Source organism: Eschrichtius robustus, chromosome 3, assembly GCF_028021215.1.
Source record: "Eschrichtius robustus isolate mEscRob2 chromosome 3, mEscRob2.pri, whole genome shotgun sequence".
Taxonomy (NCBI): domain Eukaryota; kingdom Metazoa; phylum Chordata; class Mammalia; order Artiodactyla; family Eschrichtiidae; genus Eschrichtius; species Eschrichtius robustus.
This window is the reverse complement of record NC_090826.1, coordinates 175,060,290-175,081,290: the sequence shown is the minus strand read 5'-3', so window position 1 is coordinate 175,081,290 and position 21,001 is coordinate 175,060,290. Positions and strand designations below refer to the sequence as shown.

General features: G+C 38.3%; 1 protein-coding gene across 1 annotated transcript in view; it reads left to right on the top strand.

The window, feature by feature from the left end:
• Positions 1–21,001, top strand: part of KCTD3 (potassium channel tetramerization domain containing 3) — a 63,229-nt gene that overhangs the window by 29,054 nt on the left and 13,174 nt on the right. The window contains exons 10-13 of the mRNA XM_068541820.1: positions 6,772–6,887; positions 15,554–15,641; positions 15,775–15,891; positions 17,789–17,959. Coding sequence (XP_068397921.1) covers positions 6,772–6,887; positions 15,554–15,641; positions 15,775–15,891; positions 17,789–17,959 — 492 coding nt within the window. The remainder of the gene's footprint in view (positions 1–6,771; positions 6,888–15,553; positions 15,642–15,774; positions 15,892–17,788; positions 17,960–21,001) is intronic.

The window sequence follows — 21,001 nt, the reverse complement described above, 5'->3', positions numbered from 1 at the left end:
TACCCTTGTCAGTTCTGCCACTCTCCTAGATGACTGTTTCATACCTTTTTCTTTTTCCTTAAACTTCCAACACCTTCTGTCATCCTCATTGAGGGCTTAGAGAAAACCAGAAGAGACTTTTCCTAAATTCCTTCAATCATATCTGCCCATCTATGTGTATCTGTGCTCATATAATCTGTTATCACATTTATTACTGTGATTAAATTGTCTCTGATCTTATCTAAGGCCAACTCCTTATATCCAGCTGTGTACTATGTCCTATTTCCTTCTACCTACTGGAGACATTGCTCTAGTAGTTACTCCACTCTGTTGGATCATTTCCATCCTCATACAGCTGTGCTTTAATTCTGCCTTAAAATCAACAGCAAAAACTACCCTATGTTCTCTTCCAGTTTTTGCTTCATTTTTCTGTTCCTCTTAAAGCAAGTGAGAGTAGTTATCTGATCTTGTTTCTATATCCTCCTCTTCTCTTTAGAAGTTGCTCTAATTATGCCCCCAACCACTCTATAAAACTACTCCTGTTAGTGTGACCCATGATCTGTACTCTGCTATATCCTAGGATCAGTTTATAGTCTTCATCTGATCAGAACTGTCATTTGATAATATTTGATATAGTTGATTACTCTTTTCCTTTTGAAGACTTTCTTTCTTTGGCTTCTAGGACACCTTAGTGTCTTGATTTTTATTATAGCTCTTTGTTTCTTCTCAGTTCCTTTGGATAGTTCTTCCTTATTTGCCTAATTTCAAAATCTTGGCATGCCCCAGGGCTCAGCCCTTGGACTTCATTCCTCTATATCTGTGTCTGGTCCTCAAGATCATTCCGAGGTTCAGTGACTTGCTAGGAGGACTTAGAGGACTCAGCACATAGAGGTACTTAGAGCTCTGGTTTATTACAGTGAAAGCATGCAAAGCAAAATTGACAAGAGAGAAGACATATGGGGTGAAGTTCAGTGGAAACCAGGTACAAGCTTTCAAGAGTTCCCTTCCAGTGGTATCTCATAGGACATGCTTAATCCTCCAGCAGTGAATTGTGACAAACTTGTGAGATGTCTACCAGGGAAGAAGCTCACTAGAGACTTGGTACCCAAGGTTATTACTAGAGGCTAGTCACTTAAGTACCCTCTGCCTAGCCTGTACAAAGATTCCAGATTCCCAAAAGGAAAGCAGATGTTCAGCATAAACGCCATTGTTTACACAGCAGTTTAGGCTTTTTGTCAGCATAGATTAGATTTCTTTTGTCTAGAATTTCATGAGTGGAGTTATGTAGTTAGTATGTGTTCTTTTGTCTCTGGCTTCTTTCATTCTACATAATGCTTTTGAGATTCATCCATGTTGTTGAGTCTATCAGTGGTTCATCCCTTTTTATTGTTGAGTGGTATTCCATTGAATTAATATTCCAGCATTTGTTTATCCATTCATCTGTTGCTAGACATTTGGTTTATTTCCAGTTTGGAGATATTAGGAATAAAGCTGCTATGAAGGTAGCAATCTTTCTTTGGACATTTTTTTTTTTTAAAACATCTTTATTGGAGTATAATTGCTTTACAATGGTGTGTTAGTTTCTGCTGTATAACAAAGTGAGTCAGCTATACATATACATGTATCTCCATATCGCCTCCCTCTGGCGTCTCCCTCCCACCCTCCCTATCCCACCCCTCTAGGTGGTCACAAAGCACTGAGCTGATCTCCCTGTGCTATGCGGCTGCTTCCCACTAGCTATCTACTTTACATTTGGTAGTATATTTAAGTCCATGCCACTCTCTCACTTCGCCCCAGCTTACCCTTCCCCCTCCCCGTGTCCTCAAGTCCATTCTCTACGTCTGCGTCTTTGGACATTTTTTAAATTAAATATCTAGGAGTGGAATTTCTGGGACATATGAAAAGTGTTGGTTTATGTTATGAGAAAATGCACCACTGTCTTCCAAGCGGTTATTACCACTTTACATTTCTGCCAGCAGTGTGTGAGAGTTCTGGTTGCTCTGCACCCTTACCAACACTTTTTTATTGTCAGTCTTAATTTGAGCCATTCTAGTGGATGTGCAGTGATGTTAATGTTGGTTTTAATTGCATTTCCCTAACTACTAATGATATTGAGCATCTTTTCATGTCCTTATTGACCATTTGTACTGTGTTTTTGAGAAGTGTCTTAAAATCATTGCCCTCTTTTTATGAGATTGTCATCCTATTGTTGATTAGTAATAGGTCTGTACATAGATTAGTGGTTTGCAACGAGGGATAATGTCGTCCTCCAGGGGACCTGTGGAAACGTCTGGATACATTTTTGGTTGACACCATTGAGGGCGGACTCGTCTCTCTTTCTCTCCAACTCCCCCCACCTCACTTTCCCTTTCCCTCTCCCTCTCCCTAACATCCCTCCCTCATTCCCTCTTCTCTCTTCCTCTTTTTGAAATTCAGTTACATTTTAGGCCACTTCATATTGGCCTAGACACCACTGAGGTGCTATTTTTTTTTTCCAATTTCTTTTCTCCCCCTTCTTCAGTTTAGATCAATATCTTTACTGTCTTTTGCCCTTTTGCCGCAGCATTCATTTAATCTGCAGTTAAGCTCATCTAGTAAGTTTTTTATTTGAGATGCTGGACTTTTCAGCTCTAAGATTGCCTATTTTGATTCTATTTTAGTTTGTTTCTCTGCTGAGATTTCTTGTCTATTCACTCATTATGTCTTACTTTTTGCTAAATGCAACATATTCATTATAGCTGTTTTATTAGTTTTTGTCTGCTAATTCCACTATCTGCACCATCTCATTTATTTTGAGTTACGTTTTCCTGCTTCTTCACATGTCTAGGAAGTTGTGATTATATGTTCGGCTTGTGCGTGATACATTATGTAGGGAGTATGAATTATTATTATTATTATGTAGGGAGTAACAATGCTGTCTTCTTTTAAAAGATGTGAGTTTTGTTCTGGCAGGCAATTAAATTACCAGAGGATCTTTATCCTGCTAGGCTTGTTTTTTTTTGCTTTGTTAAGGACAGGTAGCCTTTTTCACCTTTATTTTTTATTTTAGGGCATGGCTCCTACTCAGGGTGTGGTGTTATCTTTTTGGAGTCTTAACTGAATGCCTGAAGAGTGAGTCTTACTGAGCTGGAACTATTGAATCCACCCACAAATGACCTCTGCTATTTCCACTTAGCTCCCAGGCCTACAGCAGCCTCTCTCTTTTATTCCTCGGGGGTTCTCACCCAGCCCAGGTGCAGCCTGGTCTCAGCCAAGGCAGAGGGAAACTTCCCCTGTACAGATTCTGCGCCATCTCCACTCCCACGCTGCTGCATTTCCCTTCTTTCTTTCTTGCACCTTGTTCATAAATTCTAGCTGCCTCAACAGCTCTAGACTCTGATCTCAGCTTTCTCAGTTGAGGGAAACCATCACTTGATTTTCCCTTGGGTTTCACGTCCCTGTGGTCAGGAGAGCTTATACAGAAAGCCAGTGTGATCCTGGGGCTTATCTTGTGTATTTACTGTGTTTCAAATCTTCTGCTCCCTGTTGTCTAGTGCCTAAAAACAGTTGCCTCATGTGTTTTGGCCAGGTTTTCTTTATGGTGAGGAATAGTCTGATGCCATTTATTCCATCATGACTGGCAGTGAAAGTCCCCCCTAAAGCTTTAGGGGAAAAAAAAAACTTAAAAAATTTTGAAATTATAATATACTGGTAAGTATACAGAAAAGAAATCAGTTGTGGTTTTTTGTTTGTTTGTTTTTTCAAATTGCCACTTGTAACATACCAATTAGTGAAGGAGATTTTATGCCTTGCTTTTTTTTTTCCCCCCAAAAAAGGGTGTGGTCAGTAGCTACCTTATGAGATGGTAGATAGTAATTTGTTCATGTAAAAGAGATTATTTGTTGTTACAAATATTCTTTAGAACCTGACAGCACCATCTGAAGAAAATTGTTAGGGCTGGTGTATCCATGATAGAGCTTCCCCAGAGGCTGAACGCCTTCATTATAACTTACATAAGACATTGCTGCTGGATTGCTGCCATAAGCAGGGCCCCTTAAGACAGGAGCTCGTCATTACTTATACTGGTGTCCTCCTTGTGGATAGGGGTCAGCATTGTTGAGTCTAAGCAGGGGTGACACTTGAAATTTCTTGAGATCATTCAGAATGTCTTGCTTGATTTCACAGAATCTCATTCTTCTCTCGAGTAATCAGTGTTTGTTGGTTTTCCTGTTTTTATTTCTACCTTTCACATAGCCCATAGTACTGAATATAGTCATCTTAACATGTTCTGAAAAATTGTCTAGCATCAAGATTAAAGTACCATAATACATGAGACTCCCTGAAGTTGCGTGTGAAATGATTACTCTCTGCTTTGAAGTGGCAAGTTAATTTCTCAGCCAGTTCTGATCAGAGAGCTTATTAGCTTTTGTATGTGTGTTGTGTTTTATTTTGCTCTGGTTATTTTGGTTGACAGATTGGGCTGAGATGATCTATTCATGTGTATAAATATGTATTTATGAGTACATCAAAGTTAAAATGTACATATGGAAGACATTCTTAGCAATACTTTCCAGATTTGTTTTTCATTTTTGTCCAGTGTATATCATTTTTCTTTCTGCTAGATGCCTGGCTTTTTCAAGACTGGTTAAGCATTGTCAAGCTGTTGTTTATTGCCCCTGGTCTTGTCTTGTATATAGTACACTTCTGAACATAAAGAAATATCCCTCATTCGTGTAAGATTCAAAAGAAATCAGTTATCTTTTCTGGCTTATGCTTTTTAACATATTACAGTTGCATTTAATTGGTTTGTTTCTTCCTATGAGTTCTTCAAAGCCTTGTGAATCCTTGTTTTTCTTAGCTAGATGCTGAGAAAATTGTTCGTGTTGTCACACATTAGGTACTTTTTTTAAAAATAAAAAAACTGATACTTGAAACAGCTAAAGATCCACATAAAACAATATTTTATAGTGAGGCTTATTTTCTAGCATAATTAGGTAAAAAGGTATTTCTCATAAGGTGCTTTTCAAGGAATACTATGTAAATGTCAAAATTGGATTCTAACATTTTTAAGGTGAAAGTGAGCCTTGAGACATTTAGCTTGGACCCTATTTTATAGATCAGGTAAGTAAGAACCTGAAGGTGGCGAAGTAGGAACCTGAAGGTGGCAAAGAAAGGTACTGTCAGAGCCAGGATTCCGACCCAGAATCTCCTCCCTGCTGGTGTAGTACTCAGCTAAAGAGAGACAACTATGTAGGGCCATACATGCTATACCAAGGTGAGCCGAGACATTCTTGGCTCTTTTGCTATTAATGTGGGCTATCCTTACAAGGTCCCTCACCTGCAACCCCTCTTCTCTTTTTTCTCAGGTTCCCTGGGCTTACCCATTCCCGATCCCCCAATTTGATGCATTCCTTTTCACCTTTTTAAAAAACCCAACTCAAATGGCTTCTTTTCTAAGAAATATTCTCAAACTCCTTTTCCTGCCCTCTTTTACTCCTCTGGTTATTACTGTACTCTGTGCATCCTTCTGTTATTATTGCATTAAAATTGGTTGTTTGTATTTTTTTCTTTTAAATCTTAAGTTCCTAGTAATATCCAGTCTTCTTAGGTTTATTTGTTTTTTTTTATTGAAGTATAGTTGATTTACAATATTGTGTTAGTTTCAGGCTTACAGCAGAGTGATTCGGATATATATATATATATATATATATATATATATATATATATATATATATATATATATTCTTGTTTTTGATTCTTTTCCATTATAGGTTGTTACAAGATATTGAATTTAATTCCTCGTGCTATACAGTAAATCCCTGTTGTTTATCTATCTTCTCATATTTTTTAATCCCATGGCCTAGTATAGTTAGTGTCTTTGGAGTGAATTAAATTGAGATCTGCAGTGTTGGGAAACAAGAGGTTTAATAAGCTCTGATAAAGGCCCGAATGTTTGTTTTGAATACAGTGTGACTTCTTGCTGTTTTGTTTTGTTCTTTTCTCTTTTTTGCCTATTTCCAGATTTCTAGATACATTCTGGATAGTTGAGGTGGCCAAGTCTGTGTCTTCAGATTAGTGATTCTCAAATATCGGGTCCATGAGCAGGCTGCAGCTAAATCTCCTGTGGATTTTATAGAAATGCAGTGGGTTTTCTGATTTAGTGAGTCTGGCATGAATCCAGGAATCCCAGGATTGTTTCTGTTTTATTTTGTTCACTTTAAATCTACACGGTTGTTTTGATGATGAGCTAGGTTTGGGAGCCACAGCTTCAGATAACAAGCTGTTCAATCAGAGTGGGATTACTTGGGGTAGACTTTTTTTTTTTTTTTTAACTTTTGGGTTTATTTATTTATTTATTTATTTATTTATGGCTGTGTTGGGTCTTCGTTTCTGTGCGAGGGCTTTCTCTAGTTGCGGCAAGCGGGGGCCACTCTTCATCGCGGTGCGCGGGCCTCTCACTATCGCGGCCTCTCCTGTCGCGGAGCACAGGCTCCAGACGCGCAGGCTCAGTAACTGTGGCTCACGGGCCCAGTCGCTCCGCGGCATGTGGGATCTTCCCAGACCAGGGCTGGAACCCGTGTCCCCTGCACTGGCAGGCAGATTCTCAACCACTGCGCCACCAGGGAAGCCCCATACTTGGGGTAGACTTTTATCTGCCGCTTAAGAGCTTACAAGTTTCTTATTTCTGGTTCCCAAAGTGTCTGGAACATAATTTGTAGAAATGAGATGCCTTTAAAAGATGTTTTTAATCTGGGTTCTGATTAATTCGAAAGATGGTGACTGATTAACCTCTATTTTTTATTATCACTTAAGGAGTGTTCAGCCTTGGTGTTCCTGTAGACGCTCTCTTCTTCATTGGTAACCAGTTGGTGGCCACGAGTCATACAGGGAAAGTGGGAGTGTGGAATGCTGTCACCCAGCACTGGCAGGTCGGTTTTAACTAATGCATATTGCAGAAATGAAATTATTTCTGAGACTCATGCTGATTATGCATCTGCTTTACTGTGGGATTCATATTGTTTCTGTTTTGATTATACAGTAAGTCCCCTACATACGAACAAGTTCAGTTCCAAGAGCGTGTTTGTGAGTCCAATTTGTTTGTAAGTCCAACAAAGTTAGCCTAGGTACCCAACTAACACAATCTGCTATATAACACTGTACTGTAATAGGTTTATAATACTTTTCACACAAATAATACATAAAAAACAAACAAAAAATAAAGACAACATTTTTAATCTTACAGTGCAGTACCTTGAAAAGTACAGTAGTACAGTACAACAGGTGGCATACTGGGGCTGAACAGGCAAGAAGAGTTACTGATTGGAGGAGGGAGAGGAGGTGGGAGATGGTAGAGCTGAAGGATCGTCAGCAATAGGAGACGGAGGGCAAGCTGCAATTTCACTCACGCCTGACCTTGATGGCACAGCTTCGGGTTCCTTTCTGGATTCAATTCTGTCTACCCTCTTGAAAAAGCAATCCAGCGATGTCTGGGTAGTAGCTCTTTTTTTCTCCTCATAGATGACACGGTAGCACTGGATGCATTCTGAATGGCTGCTGCAGCTTTGGTGTGCTGTTCTACTTTCGGGTCCCGTGCCTCAGAAACTAACAGTGCCTCCTCAAATAAGATCCCCTTGCCATTTCCTGTGTCGTGAATCTCTTCTTAGCAGTACCAGCTACATCACCGCTGCCTTTACGCTTGCTTCCAGATATCCTGGGCTCGAAATAAAGGTACTGTACTACTGTACTCTGTACAGTACTGTACAGTAAAGTACACAAAAGCACAACCACTTGTAGAGGATGCATGCACATGACGGTGCACGCCAGACATGTGAACTAACTTACGTGATTGGACATGCGAACGCACGTTTGCATCTTTGAAAGTTTGCAAGTTGAAGGTTCGTATGTAGGGGACTTACTGTATAGAATATTGAATGTATCTACTGGTAAATTTGTTTCTGAATACAAGTTTGACTACATTTTAAAGAATTTTAAGTCACTTTGGAAAATGAGTGGGTTTTTAAACTGGTTTGACATTTCTTTGTTTCCTTGAAAGGTTTTAAGTTTCATGCCTTGGGAATAGTCGTCCAGGCAACTTCATCTCCTGAGTGGGAGCACAGTTCTGTGTGAAAATACATAGCCTGTTCAAGGAAAAGATAGCAAGCTAAATGCTTTCAAGTACTTGAGAGGAACAGGAAGGAGATAAGACTAAAAAGGTTATTGCCTGATTCTGAAGGAGGGGGGGGAAATTAAAGGACTTTAAGCAGAGAGTGACTTGACCAGATCCATGTTTTAGAAAGATAACAGTGCTAGCTAACATGAAAAGTGGACTGGAGATCAGGGAAGTAATCCAGCAAAAGAGGCAGAGATTCACCTAAAATGCGTAGACGGCAAAGATGAGGCTATCTGGAAAACATTTCATAAGCCTTCCTAAAACGATAAGGATTGGTATCTGATTAGATGGAGAAAAATTAAAGGAGAGAGAGATGGGTTTCTAGTTCTGACAGTTGAGTGGCTGGTAGTATTTTACATTGATAGGGGACGGAGGAGGAGAATCATATATGCTGGTAGATAGTGTGAGGAATAATTAGAATGACTAAATATGTTTACTTTGAGATTCCTGTGGGTATCCATATACAGGAGCTCACTATATAGTTGGAAGCACCCCTTGGAATTTAGGGAAGAAGAAAAGGGCTAGAAAAAAGTATTTGGAAATCATAATACTTGGTAATTGAAAATGGGAATTGGTAAGATTTTCCATTGAGGGGATATCTGCAGCGAAAGAAAAGCCAAAGTTCAAGTCCTGAGGAACATTAGCTTTTAAGGGAACAAGATAGGAAACCAAGAGCCAAAGTGACACATATGATGCGATTGAGTTATGACATTGGTTCTGTTAGTAGGATATCATTTGCAGACGTATTAATAAGTTAATTAGGTTTTGATGGGGGGGGGGCAGATTGCAGGAACTAAGGAAGTAAAAGATCAGAGATTAGAGTTAGCAAATTCAGAGTGTCTTTCAAGAAGTCTGGTGGTGAAGGACAGCAGAGGAACAAAGTGATAAGGATCAAGGCTAGATGGAGGAAAAGATGTTCAGTGCTTTATTTTACTTCTTCTCTAGGATGGGAGAAGTTTGAGCATGCTTGTTAGTCAGAGAGGGGAGTTGACAGAGAAAGCATTTGAAGGTTGAAAGAACAGAGATGGTTGCTGGTGCCAAGGAAGCAAATGGGGTCTAGAACACAGCTGGAGGGGTTGCCCCAACAGAGTAGAGAGACTTCTTTCTCTGCGATGGAAGAGTGAGGAAGGCGTACTGTGGAGGAGAAGGACATTGGAAGTGTGTTTCAAGGATTGCCGAGATTATAAATCTTTATAATGGACCTGGCTGGTACAGTTATGTGAGTTTCTTCCTTAATACTCAGTACTGGGAACAGAAGCAAGAGAAAAGAAAACAGTGTCGGCCTGATTCAGGCTTGGAGATGTAATAAAATGGGTATGCCACACAAAGGGATGAGAAAACATAAAGTGGCAAAGTAATTGAAACTGTAAGATCAAGAAGTGAAGGAGTGCCAGGTAAGCAGAGGAGGATGCAGGGATTCAAGGGGCTAGAGGGAAGTGAAAGCAGGTTGATGACTTCTAAGGAGTGGGAATTGTTGTGGTCAAAGACTGGAGTTAAGGTTTCGGAGTTGGAGCAGTTCTCAGTGATGGAGCCATTTAAATCATGTGTTGAACTGACTTAAAGATGAAAGTAGTTGAAACAGTGGTCAGAGAACTGTAAGGGTCATCAGGGTGAACATTTAGGTGCCGGAACAGTAATGGAGAATGGGACAAAGAGCTAACTGATCCAGGCGCCCAGCTCCTCAGCAAAAGTGGTGTGTTGATCTGGAAGCTGCAGTCTGGGCAGAGATAGGGTAATTGAATGTCATGATTGGGCCGAGCTTGTGGAGGGACATTCTTAAGATCTTATGGCCGCGCCTGAGATGCTGGGGAAATGGTGAGAGAATGAATGACTTCCGATGAAAGAGATTCCAATCAGAGAAAGTTAAATTTCATCCTAGATGGAGGCATGGAAGTCATGTTTGTAGAAAAAAAGATACTAGCCAAGAGTGAACCTTCCGTATAGGCACAGAAAAGGCATGATAAAGGTTGTTACCATAAAAGTGATGGGCCAAGGAATGTGGGGAAGGACTGATGTAGGTTGATCTAAAGTTGAGGTGGAGGGAAGTCGATCAGAGGCGTTCTTCAGCTGGTGATATTTCTGTAAAGAGGAATGTGGATTTTAATGATTTATGGAAGATCTGCTCTCAGGTAAGTTACTTGGCTAATTATGTCAAGTGAGCTTTTAGTGGCTCTGAGAAGCTGTGCTATCTGTGCCATAAAACTCCGAAGGTGCATTTAGGTTTCTAAAGGAACATGTTTCTTTATTACCGTCTTTGTCTTTTTACTAATGTCACAACTGCATATAAAAGTTCTCATATTTTGAGATCCCAAAAACTATACTAGCATCCTCAAAGTGGATACTTCTCCTTAAGCTTTTAGTCCTATATGTATAACCTGTTGCTTCTTGTTTGGTATATGCATGAGTTGAAAACCATAGCTGACAAAGTAGGTTTGTTATTACATTTCAGGAAGACCTGGGGTAAGTTGAGCATTCATGCAGCAAACAAGCCTTATAACTTTTAGCCCAGATAGATGATTTCTTTTTTTTGGTAGTGCAGTGCAGAGCTAGGATGTAATGAAATCTCAGTGTCTGATCTGCAGACCTCAGCAGACAGTTCTGACCTGAGGCTGGCTGCTGTGGCACTGGATGAGCGGGTTCTCATCTGGCCTTTGGCAACAGTTCTGCCCATGAGTGACACGGAAGGTACGCAGGACAACTAGTGTAGTTTGTGACGACTCTCGCTGTATAGCCGAGATTGATTTGAGGTATTTGAGTGAGACAAACGAGCCTGAGAGCAAGAGAGCAAGCATTTTTGAGCCTAAAAGCTGTTGTGATATTTTGGTGTAGCAGTTTCTTATTAGGACAGGTTCAATAAAATGTTAATGAAAATTTTACAAGAGTATTGTATCTGATTTGGGTAAGAAAAAAGAAAATTATTTCTTAGAAGGAAAGTTTCAGTGTTTTCTTCTTTTTCTTGTTTAATTCCTCTTCATTAGACTTCAGAAGATTAGTAATAAGGAATTAGTGTTTCAAATACATGGCCTAGGCTGAGTTACGTGGCAGAATAGTAACTTTAGGCATTATTTCCCAAGTTGTTCAAGTTTAAATTTAGATGTGTATTGGAAACATAGATTATACATGTTTCATTCTCATATCAAAACAGAGAGACAGTGTTGGAAGTTAGTCCTGGAAAGTCATTGTGTATTCTGATTCCTAAAGGATCCGAGAGCTCTGTCTGTGTTCATTCTGAAAGACGAGAGATCTTCAGCCGGGGTCAGCATCTGAGCCACAGCCTGGCCTCTAAATGAACAGTGGAGGACGAGCTTGAGGAGGAAATACTGGCTGTGGGAACAAGGAGTCAAAGTGACTTTCTGTGGTCTTATGGGCTGTGCTGGACAAGAGCTAGGGAGGCTTATTTGATGTAGCTTCTCTTCTTTTGTGCTCTGATGCACTTGTAGCACTGATGTCACAAGTAGGGTTTGGTGGGATTTACTTTTTTGTTTTTTGTTTTTGTAATAGGTTTATGAACCCCTGCAAGTTAGGAACAAGAATAAGGTGGGCATTGGAATCTTAGGCCCAGAATTCATTGGAGAGGACTGACATTTGGGTGTCTTATTATGTCCTGAACACTATCCCAAGTACGTTGTATTTCTTACTTGGGATTTACAGTAACGTAGCTGAATTAGATCAATTATTGGTAAGAAGACTTGACATTTTGGTGTCCATTATGTACTGACCACTACCCTGAGTATGTTATATTTGCTTACTTAGGATTTACCGTAACATAGCTAAATCAGCTGACATATAGAAATATTGGGTAAAAATACTAAAACAGCATATATTGTATCTATATCAAGTATTGAATTACATTTATTTTGTTTGTTTGTTTATACATATTTGCATGTCACGTATCAGAGTAAAGGCTCTGGGGTCTGGGGTTCTACCGGGAATAGGAGGCGTGGCTTCATGGGACAGTGTAAACCAGCCTCCTACAAAAAGCTGAAGCTTTAAAGATCTGCCTCAGTCCCTGAGAAGAAGAATGGGAACATTTTGCTCAACGATTTTGGAACAAGAAAGCTTGACCTGTGTTTAGTGTCTTGGATTGGGGAGAGGTGGTGCAGGGGAAAACCATCAATGAGAAATTGAGACCAAAATAATCAAATTAGGAGTACAAATGTGTGAATTGAAAACACAAAGGTAAGTATGGGAACTCCAATTTGAGAAATTAATGTAAAAAGCTGGTCTAGGCCATTTGCATTTCCAGATGTGGACATGAAACTGAACTTTCACAAGATATGGCACACAGGACTCTGCAGAAGAAATATTTTCTACTGAAAGTGAGCCCATAACCTCCCCAAATTTGTAAACTACACATAAAACATGAAAGCAAATGAGGGAAAGTCATCAAATGTTAGCAGAGTCATCAAATGTTAGTAGTTAGAGTACAAATGTGTCCCAAAGCTGAAAATAATTGAACAATTAGACAACTAATGTAGAATAAATTTCTGAAGTTATTTAATGAGATAGAAGAAGGACTAGACTATAATGAAGGAATAGGACCAGTCAGAAAAGAAGCAAAATGAAAGATTAGAAATTTAAAGGTCACTGAAAATTAAAAACAAAACAAAACTCTTACTTAATGTGTTAAATAGAAGGACAGCTAAACAGACAATGAATTGACAGAAACATTTGAAAAAAATCATTCACACTGAAGAAGAAAGAGTGAGAGAAAATATGAAAAGAAATGAGAAAATCACTTTCAGAAAGGAACAGTGGAGATGGGGCAATTTAGAAAAGATAATTGCTAACAATTTTGGAGAATTGAAGAAAGACGTGACTCTACTGATTAAAGAAATACATCAAGGCTAAATAAAATCAGATTCACACTTACACACATGGTGATGTGTTGGGTTGGCAAAAAAGTTCGTTAGGGTTTTTCCATAGGCTCTTACGGAAAAACCTGAACGAACCTTTTGGCCAGCCAATAATAGAAGATAAAAGTATCATAAAGGTGTCCGCAGAGTAATGACAGGTACACTGTAGTTAGACTTAAAACAGAGTCTTCATCGCCAGCAGTAGAATCCAGAAGACAATAGGCTCTTCTCAAGTTAGTTGGGGAAATCACTTTCAACTTAGGATTTCACATCCAGCAAAACTATCATTCAAACATGAATGAGAGATGTTTTCAGATAATACAAAGTTTGTCACTTATAACCTTCAGTGGAAGGACCTCTATAGAGATGCCCTTTGATAAGTTTATTTATACTTAGAAGAGGAAGTAGTGGAATACAATAAACATGAGTAGCCAACGAATTTGTCGATGTGTTGGTGTGAATCTAAATAAGTCTTTAAAAAGTAATGGGTGAGGGTTAAAACATACTGATGTTAAAAAAAATGATCATCATCCAGGTAGAGATTGTGGTTAAAGGATTCTAGGGACCTTGTATTGCTTGGGAAGATAGAGTGATTTTCAAAATGTAAAGCATTTAAATTTTTACATAGGAGTTAATGATCAGTGCATGCAACATTAGGAGAGAAAACCCACTTCCACCTTAGGTTTGTGACCACCATGACTGAACCAAATATACTAACCAGTATGGTGTCTCAGGTTCCTGACATGAAGCTGTTGGGGTAAAGAAGAGGAGGCCTTGAAATGGCTGGCTCCTTGCTTATGCTGGGAGAGAAGAACTTAGTACCAACTCCTCTGTAACCTAACTTTACTTATCCTCTGCTTTCCCTGTTCTCCTTGTACTGAGGGGTAGACATGAGGAGAAAAGCAGGACATGTTCAGGGGTTGCAGGAAAAGAGGTAGGAAGGCTCTAATCCTGGAGCCCCTCCTCCCAGAGAACCAAAGGTCAGATATCTGTCTTGGACGTGCCTGGGAAAGCTCCAGGCTGCTGCTGCTCTTTCATTGAAAAATGGGTCCAGAGGGAGAGGAATCTCATGGCCTTACCTATCCCCGTCCTCTGACTGTGAAGATTCTGGGTAGAACTGAAGCTCTTCCTGGAGTGCTGGAGCTAAAACGATGCACTTGGTTTAAGAAAATTGGTCAGTGAAGCAGCCTTCCCTCCATTTTTCAGACATCTTTACTCATATCACTGAGAAGTTGTCGGTGTTTACCTGCTACAAAACTTGTTGGCTCTGATGAGACAGAAACCTGACCTGGGGTTGGGGGTGGTCATTGAGTCTTTGCAGATATATTTCTAGTGTAACTTACAACCATGCATGACACCAGAAGGTACACACAGAAATTAGGGTCATGGACATGAACAGCTTCTGGAATCATTATTTCCAAGTTTTAGCTGTTTTTAAATTTGTGTTTTTAGTTAGACTCTTTTGCTATATTTGCTGTTCTGTCAGAAGTGTGCTTTTCCCTTTCTCTACCTAACTCCTAGTTAGTTTTTTAGTTGTCAAGCTTTACTTTCTTTTTGAACTTTTCCTTGATCTTTGTGCTTCTCCCTGGACTGGGGTTGAGGTGGGAATCCTTTCTCCCTCTTCTATGATTGTATTGCACACCCTATTTTAGTGCCTATCACATTGTAATTGTCTTTATTTGTCTTTCTTGCCCACAAGTTTCTAAGCTTCTACAGAGCAAAAGTGATATTTCACATCCCTTATCCATTCCAGTACTTGTTCACCTGGGTAATATCTGGTACATAAAAAGTGTTTCATTTAAATGTTGTGTGTAAACTTTCACATGCATGTCTGGCCCGGCTGTACATAGGGATGATTCAGTTTGATCTCATCGCCAGTACAATAACACTTTTTGTTTGTTTTTCGTTTTGTTTTATAGTAAAAATCATGCCCTTTGCTTTTCTCTTAGCACACACATAGGCATTCATTAATTTGTAACTAGACTGATTTGCTTGGAAAACTGATTTTTTTATTCTAGTACTTGAAAAAATAAAAGCATTTGAGAACTTGTTTGTCTGGCCATTTCCTAGGAAATAGAGGTGAAGTATTTAGTGGGGAATATGAAAGTAGAGAAGACTACCTTTTCAAAGAAATGGTAATGAATTACCAAGGGAGCGAGTGCTATCTGGAAGTCGGTTGATCTGTTTTCTAGTTCTGATCCTGGGCAGGTCATTTCATCTCTTCTATGAGAGAGAGAAGGGAGAAAGGGGCCTGGTCAGACTTGGTTTTCCAGTCCTAAAGTGTGCTGTGACCTCACAGTCATGTGCAGAAAAAGGAGATGAGTAAATTCTGAAAGGAAAGTGCTGCTGTTGGAAATAAAAATTTTTTAAAAAAGCTTTAAAAGGTCAGAGTTCCCCTTGGAGGGGTGTGTGTGTGTGTGTGTGTGTGTAAAGAAAGTATTTTCTAAGCCCTACTTAAATCGGATATTAGTATCCTATTTATTAAAAGACTCAAAAATTTGAGGAAATTGAGCAGAAAATATAGATTGTAATTGATAACTGACATCTAACAATATTCTCACTATATCAGGTTCAAGACGTTGTTCCTATAACTAGTTATGACACTGCTGGGTCGTTCCTTCTACTGGGATGTAACAATGGATCAATATATTATATAGGTAAGTGTTCAGACACTTAGTATGGTCCTATTTAGTATGATTTTTAAAATGAGAACAAGAAAATACTACCTTTTTTAGTTTTAAATAGATTCACTATTTATTTTAATGCTATTTAATTTTTTTTATTTTTTAGATATGCAGAAGTTCCCTTTGCGAATGAAGGATAACGATCTTCTTGTAACTGAACTTTATCATGATCCTTCAAATGATGCTATTACTGCTCTGAGTGTTTACCTCACACCCAAAACAAGTTAGTGCCTAGCAAAATTATTATAAATGGTTGCAGTTCTTTTGAGAATGTATGTTTATTCGTTGGTTTATTCTAACACTAATCTGGCCCTTTGTTTTGGTGAACCGCAGTGCTGAGGATTTCATCTCTTTTAGTCTAAAGTTTATGTTTGGTTTTATACTGAAGTCAGACGTGACCAATAAACATAATCTGAGGTGGGAAGCTAGAACTTTTCCTCTTCTGAATTGTATTGTTAAGCCCTACTATAATAATAATAACTAAAATTATTTTTAACACTTACCTGCACATTTACCTTCCTATGACAGCTGATTTCATTTTGAAATTAAGAGCTTTATTATTTTTTTTCACAACAATAACAACAACAGAAGCTTTTAGACTTTTAATCTCTATTGGAAAATGAGCTTATTTCTCTGGGAAATTTTAAATTTAAGTTTTGGAAAACCTCAGTATCCATAACTTACTGCTTTTTCAAAGGCCATTGCAATGAAATGAACAAACTAGCTCTGTAAATTATTAAGAATTTTTATATTCTAGAGTGAAAGATAAACATAAATTGGAAATTCAAAATTTATCTGTAATGAAAGGAATTCTAAGAAATATTTACATGTGGCTAGTAATATTAATAGTTTGAATATGTTACTTGTATAATCATTTCATTGAATGCATTGCGATAAATCATTATCTTGGGTATGAAAGAAAGAAAGATTCTGGTGTGCACAGATGATTTTGATTGAAATTGTAGGATTTAAACTATGTTGCTCCAGAACAGAGGTCAGTAAACCATGCTCTTTTTATTAATAGTTTTATGTTTTGTCTTTGGCTGTGACAGAGTTGAGTGGTTGTCACAGAGACAGTGTGGCATGCAAAGTTTAAACTGTTTGCTTTTTATAGAAAGTTTGCTGGCCCCTGCTCTAGAATGAGATATGCTCCCCTCCTCCCCACCCCACCCCCAAGTCTAATTAAGAAGGGAGAATAAAACTTCTTTTGTGGTGGCAGTGTCTTCTTTTAAGACACAAGAATGGAGTTGCCTTTTAAGTTTTGAGAAGTGTTTTCCATAGCATGCCCTTTCTCCTTCGATTCCAGTATTTTCAGGTGAATCAGAAAGAACAGCTATCAAAGCTAAGAGGTTCTCTGTGAAGCTTTTAAGGAACGTAGGTCACTGAACTCCATTCTGTCTTAAATATATGATGGAATCTGGGCACTTGTTTGAAAAAAAAGCCACAGATGAACCTGACATCATGAGCTAGTTTTATATAATTAGAAGAGAACAACATAGGTAAGTGTGATGTAAGCAATATAATGGGTATATTTTTCCATAGTTAACAGTTTTGAAACTGTTGAATAATAGATGGATTACTTGATTATTCAAAGAGAAGATTCAATATTGTGGCAGAAGTAAAACAGATGGTCATTCGAGGCTAGAAGTAATATGGAGTATTGCTTTAGGAATACTGTGTTGTGTCAGTGGTGTTCTTAGCATGTCAGATTTATTCTTTAAACATTTAATGAGTACCTGCTATGTCTCAGGCACTCTGTAAGGTGATATAGGTTTAAAAATGATTATGATTCAGTCTCTTATCAATAAAGAGTAGCGGTAGATAGACATGGAAATAGAGAATTGGGGTGTGACAGTTCCTCTGATAGAACCTAATACATAGTACAAGGGAGAGAGCGAACAATTCTATATTGGAGTGAGTGTTAGGAAAAGATTTGTAAAGGAAATAATGAATTTAAGATGGTCAGAGAAGTCTTAAGATTTCTTTGCTGAGCTGGATTTGGGGCTGATACAAGTGCTGAATCCAGCTCTGCCTCTTCTATCACAGGGAACACTTCACAAGGGCAGCTTTCTTTTTATTGTCTTCTATTATATCACCTTTCAATTTTTGATTTTGGTTAGGTGTCAGTGGTAACTGGATTGAGATTGCCTATGGTACGAGCTCTGGAGCAGTACGAGTAATTGTGCAGCACCCAGAGACGGTTGGGTCAGGCCCTCAGCTTTTTCAGACCTTCACAGTTCACCGAAGTCCTGTCACAAAAATCATGCTATCAGAGAAGCATCTTGTATCAGGTAAAGTGATTTTATTAGTACTGGTAAGGAGGTCTACCTCATGTAATGTAAAACCTTGCCTTGGGTGTTATTTTTTAGACTCCTACAAATTAAAAGACTATAAAATTAGTGTTTTATGTAAGAAAAACATACCAGAAAAAGTGGTAGAAAAGTTTAATAACTGAAGAAATACTATGATTGTCTTCTAAGGTTTCTTTGATATTGTCTGGTTGTAGTATAAATAAATTTAGAAGGCATCATATCTTTTATTTACTCTCTATTTTAATATTTTGTTCTTATGGCATATTTTACTTCAGAATATTTATCATAATCCTGTTGAAGAATTTTTTATTAGAGAAATTTTTCAAGTATGAATTTAATACAAATTTGGTTGTATTGTCTTAAGGTTTAATGCTAAAGTTAGTAGAATGTTAGTAGTCTAACTAACATCAACTACTAATGTTAAAAATTAGTAAAATGTGTAAAGAGATGTGAAGAAAATAACATTTGTGGGTTTGTTGTTCTTCATAGTCATAGATTTTTCTGACATTTAGATACTAATTCGATACTTAAAAAATTAGTTACAGATTTTCAAGCAAAATTAGCCTGACACAAAATAAAATGATCACAAAGTAAAATCCCATCGTGAGATTCATTGTCTATGATAGATGATTTCTGAAAGAGTTTATGAAAAAGAATTGTCAGGTGTATCAGTAGTTTGCTTTTTTAAAACAATCTTGCATTAAATCTTTTGTAGATCAGTTCCTGCCTAACTTAAATTTTTATAAACATCATTTTCATATATCAACTTCGTTTATATGAGGACTACCTAATATAAAAAGGTGATGCATCTTTCACTAATTAAACACCAAATGGAGCTGAAATACCTTGTCCATATATGAATGGATGGATGGATGGATGAATATGCTTTTATTGAATGTCTCATTGTTTTGGATGTAATTATGCCTTTCTGAAACAGTCTCTTTTTTAATCTTTCATAGAGCAGTACTCATCTAATATCTGCCTCACTGAGGAGTCTTTCTCACTCTGTATGGCTGGTTCCTCCTCTTTTGCCCAGTTACTAAGTATTGGATTGCCTCGGATCTCTTTCTAGATTTTCCATTCTTTGTCTGTGCTTTCCCTGGTGATTTGAATATTATTATCTACATGCCAGTGACTCCCAGACTTTCCCTTCACCTGTGACCATCCACAGAGTTCCAAACTTGTATATCCAGTGCTTCTCCTTAGTATTTGGTTGTATGTTTAATAGGCATCTCTAAATTAACCTAGATAAAATAGTACTTTTGATTTCTGTCTCAAAAGCCATCTTAGTACACAATATCACTACTCATTTACCCAAGCTGAAAATCTAGGAATCACACTTGATTCTTCCCTTTTTCTCACTGCACCCGCCCACCCCACCCCCCGCCCTCCGCATATGTGTAATACATCAGTAAGTCCCGTTTCTTTGCTTCAACATACATCACAAGTCTGATTACTTCACTTTGTGTCCATTGCTGCCAGCCCCTTAGCTCAAATCAGCATTTCTCCCCTAGGTTACTCCATTCTTTCCCTGTTTCTGTCTTGGCTCTCTATGGTACATGTTCCACACAGCAGCCAGAAATATCTTTAGAAATGCAAACCAGGACTTCCCTGGTGGCGCAGTGGTTAAGAATCCGCCTGCCAATGCAGGGGGACATGGGTTCGAGCCCTGGTCCAGAAAAATCCCACATGCTGGGGAGCAACTAAGCCCGTGTGTGCCACAGCTACTGAGCCTGCGCTCTAGAGCCCGCGAGCCACAACTACTGAAGCCTGTGTGCCTAGAGCCCATACTCTGCAACAAGAGAAGCCACTGCAATGAAAAGCCCGCGCACCACAACAAAGAGTAGCCCCTGCTCACCGCAACTAGAGAAAGCCTGCGTGCAGCAACCAAGACCCAACACAGCCAAAAATAAATAAATAAAATAAATAAATTTATTAAAAAAAAGAAAAAGAAAGAAATGCAAAGCAGATCTGATTTCCAGTGGCTTCTTACTGTATATAGAATAAACAAATTAATATGGCTCTTCCTGTTCTGGATCCTGCTCACCTTTCAAATCACTTCTCCATGCCTCCCATGTCACTTTTCTTATTGCTCATGATACCCTAACTCATTGGCTTTTCTATTTCTGAAAATTGCCTTAGAACCTTTGCACTTGTTCTTTTCATTTGAGATGTTCTTTCTTAGATGTTTGTTTCGCTGTCTCTCCTTGACATTCAGGTCCCATTTCAAATACCTCCTCAGTGAGGCCTCCTTGGCCACCCTCCTTAGCCAGCCCTCTCTCTAACAGACACTTTCTGCTATCAGTATCTTGATTTGTTTTCTTCACAGACGTATCACTTTGTTTCTTATTTATCATCTCTTTCCCTCTTCTAGAATAAGTTTCTACAGCAGCAGAAACTTTTGTTCTCCACCCTATTCTCAGCACTTAGCCTAGTCCTTATGAATAAATGTTGTATAAAGTGAGGTAATTTGGTCCTGTGAGAAAATAGACTATTTCTTTGCAAGATTGTTTTGATGTTTAAATGACAATGCCATACTCAGTAGCAGTTGATATTATTTTGATGGTAATGATGTTATTGTTGGATGTGATGTCAAAGAACTACATAGTTAAATTTGCATTTTAACACAAGTATTTCATGTAGGTTTGCAATGTTAGATAATGATTAATACTAGCAAAATTGCATAATTGCATTTTTTTTTGAATTTTATTTTTTATACAGCAGGTTCTTATTATCTACTTTATACACATTAGTGTATATATGCCAATCCCAATCCATAATTGCATTTTTGAGTCAGCTAGAAGTATTTGTTATTTTTCTGAATCCTAGTAAGCTTAATAATGAAATTAGGAAATTATTTCCCATGAAGCTGATTCAGTAGCCTAGAAGTAAATGTCTTCTTTTTCACCAGAAAACTGGCATCCTGAGAATTGAGAATTTTGTTGTATAAGTAACATATGTACACTTTTTATTCTTATTGCTGTTTGCCAAAATTAAATTTCTAAAGTTTTGTTTAAAATA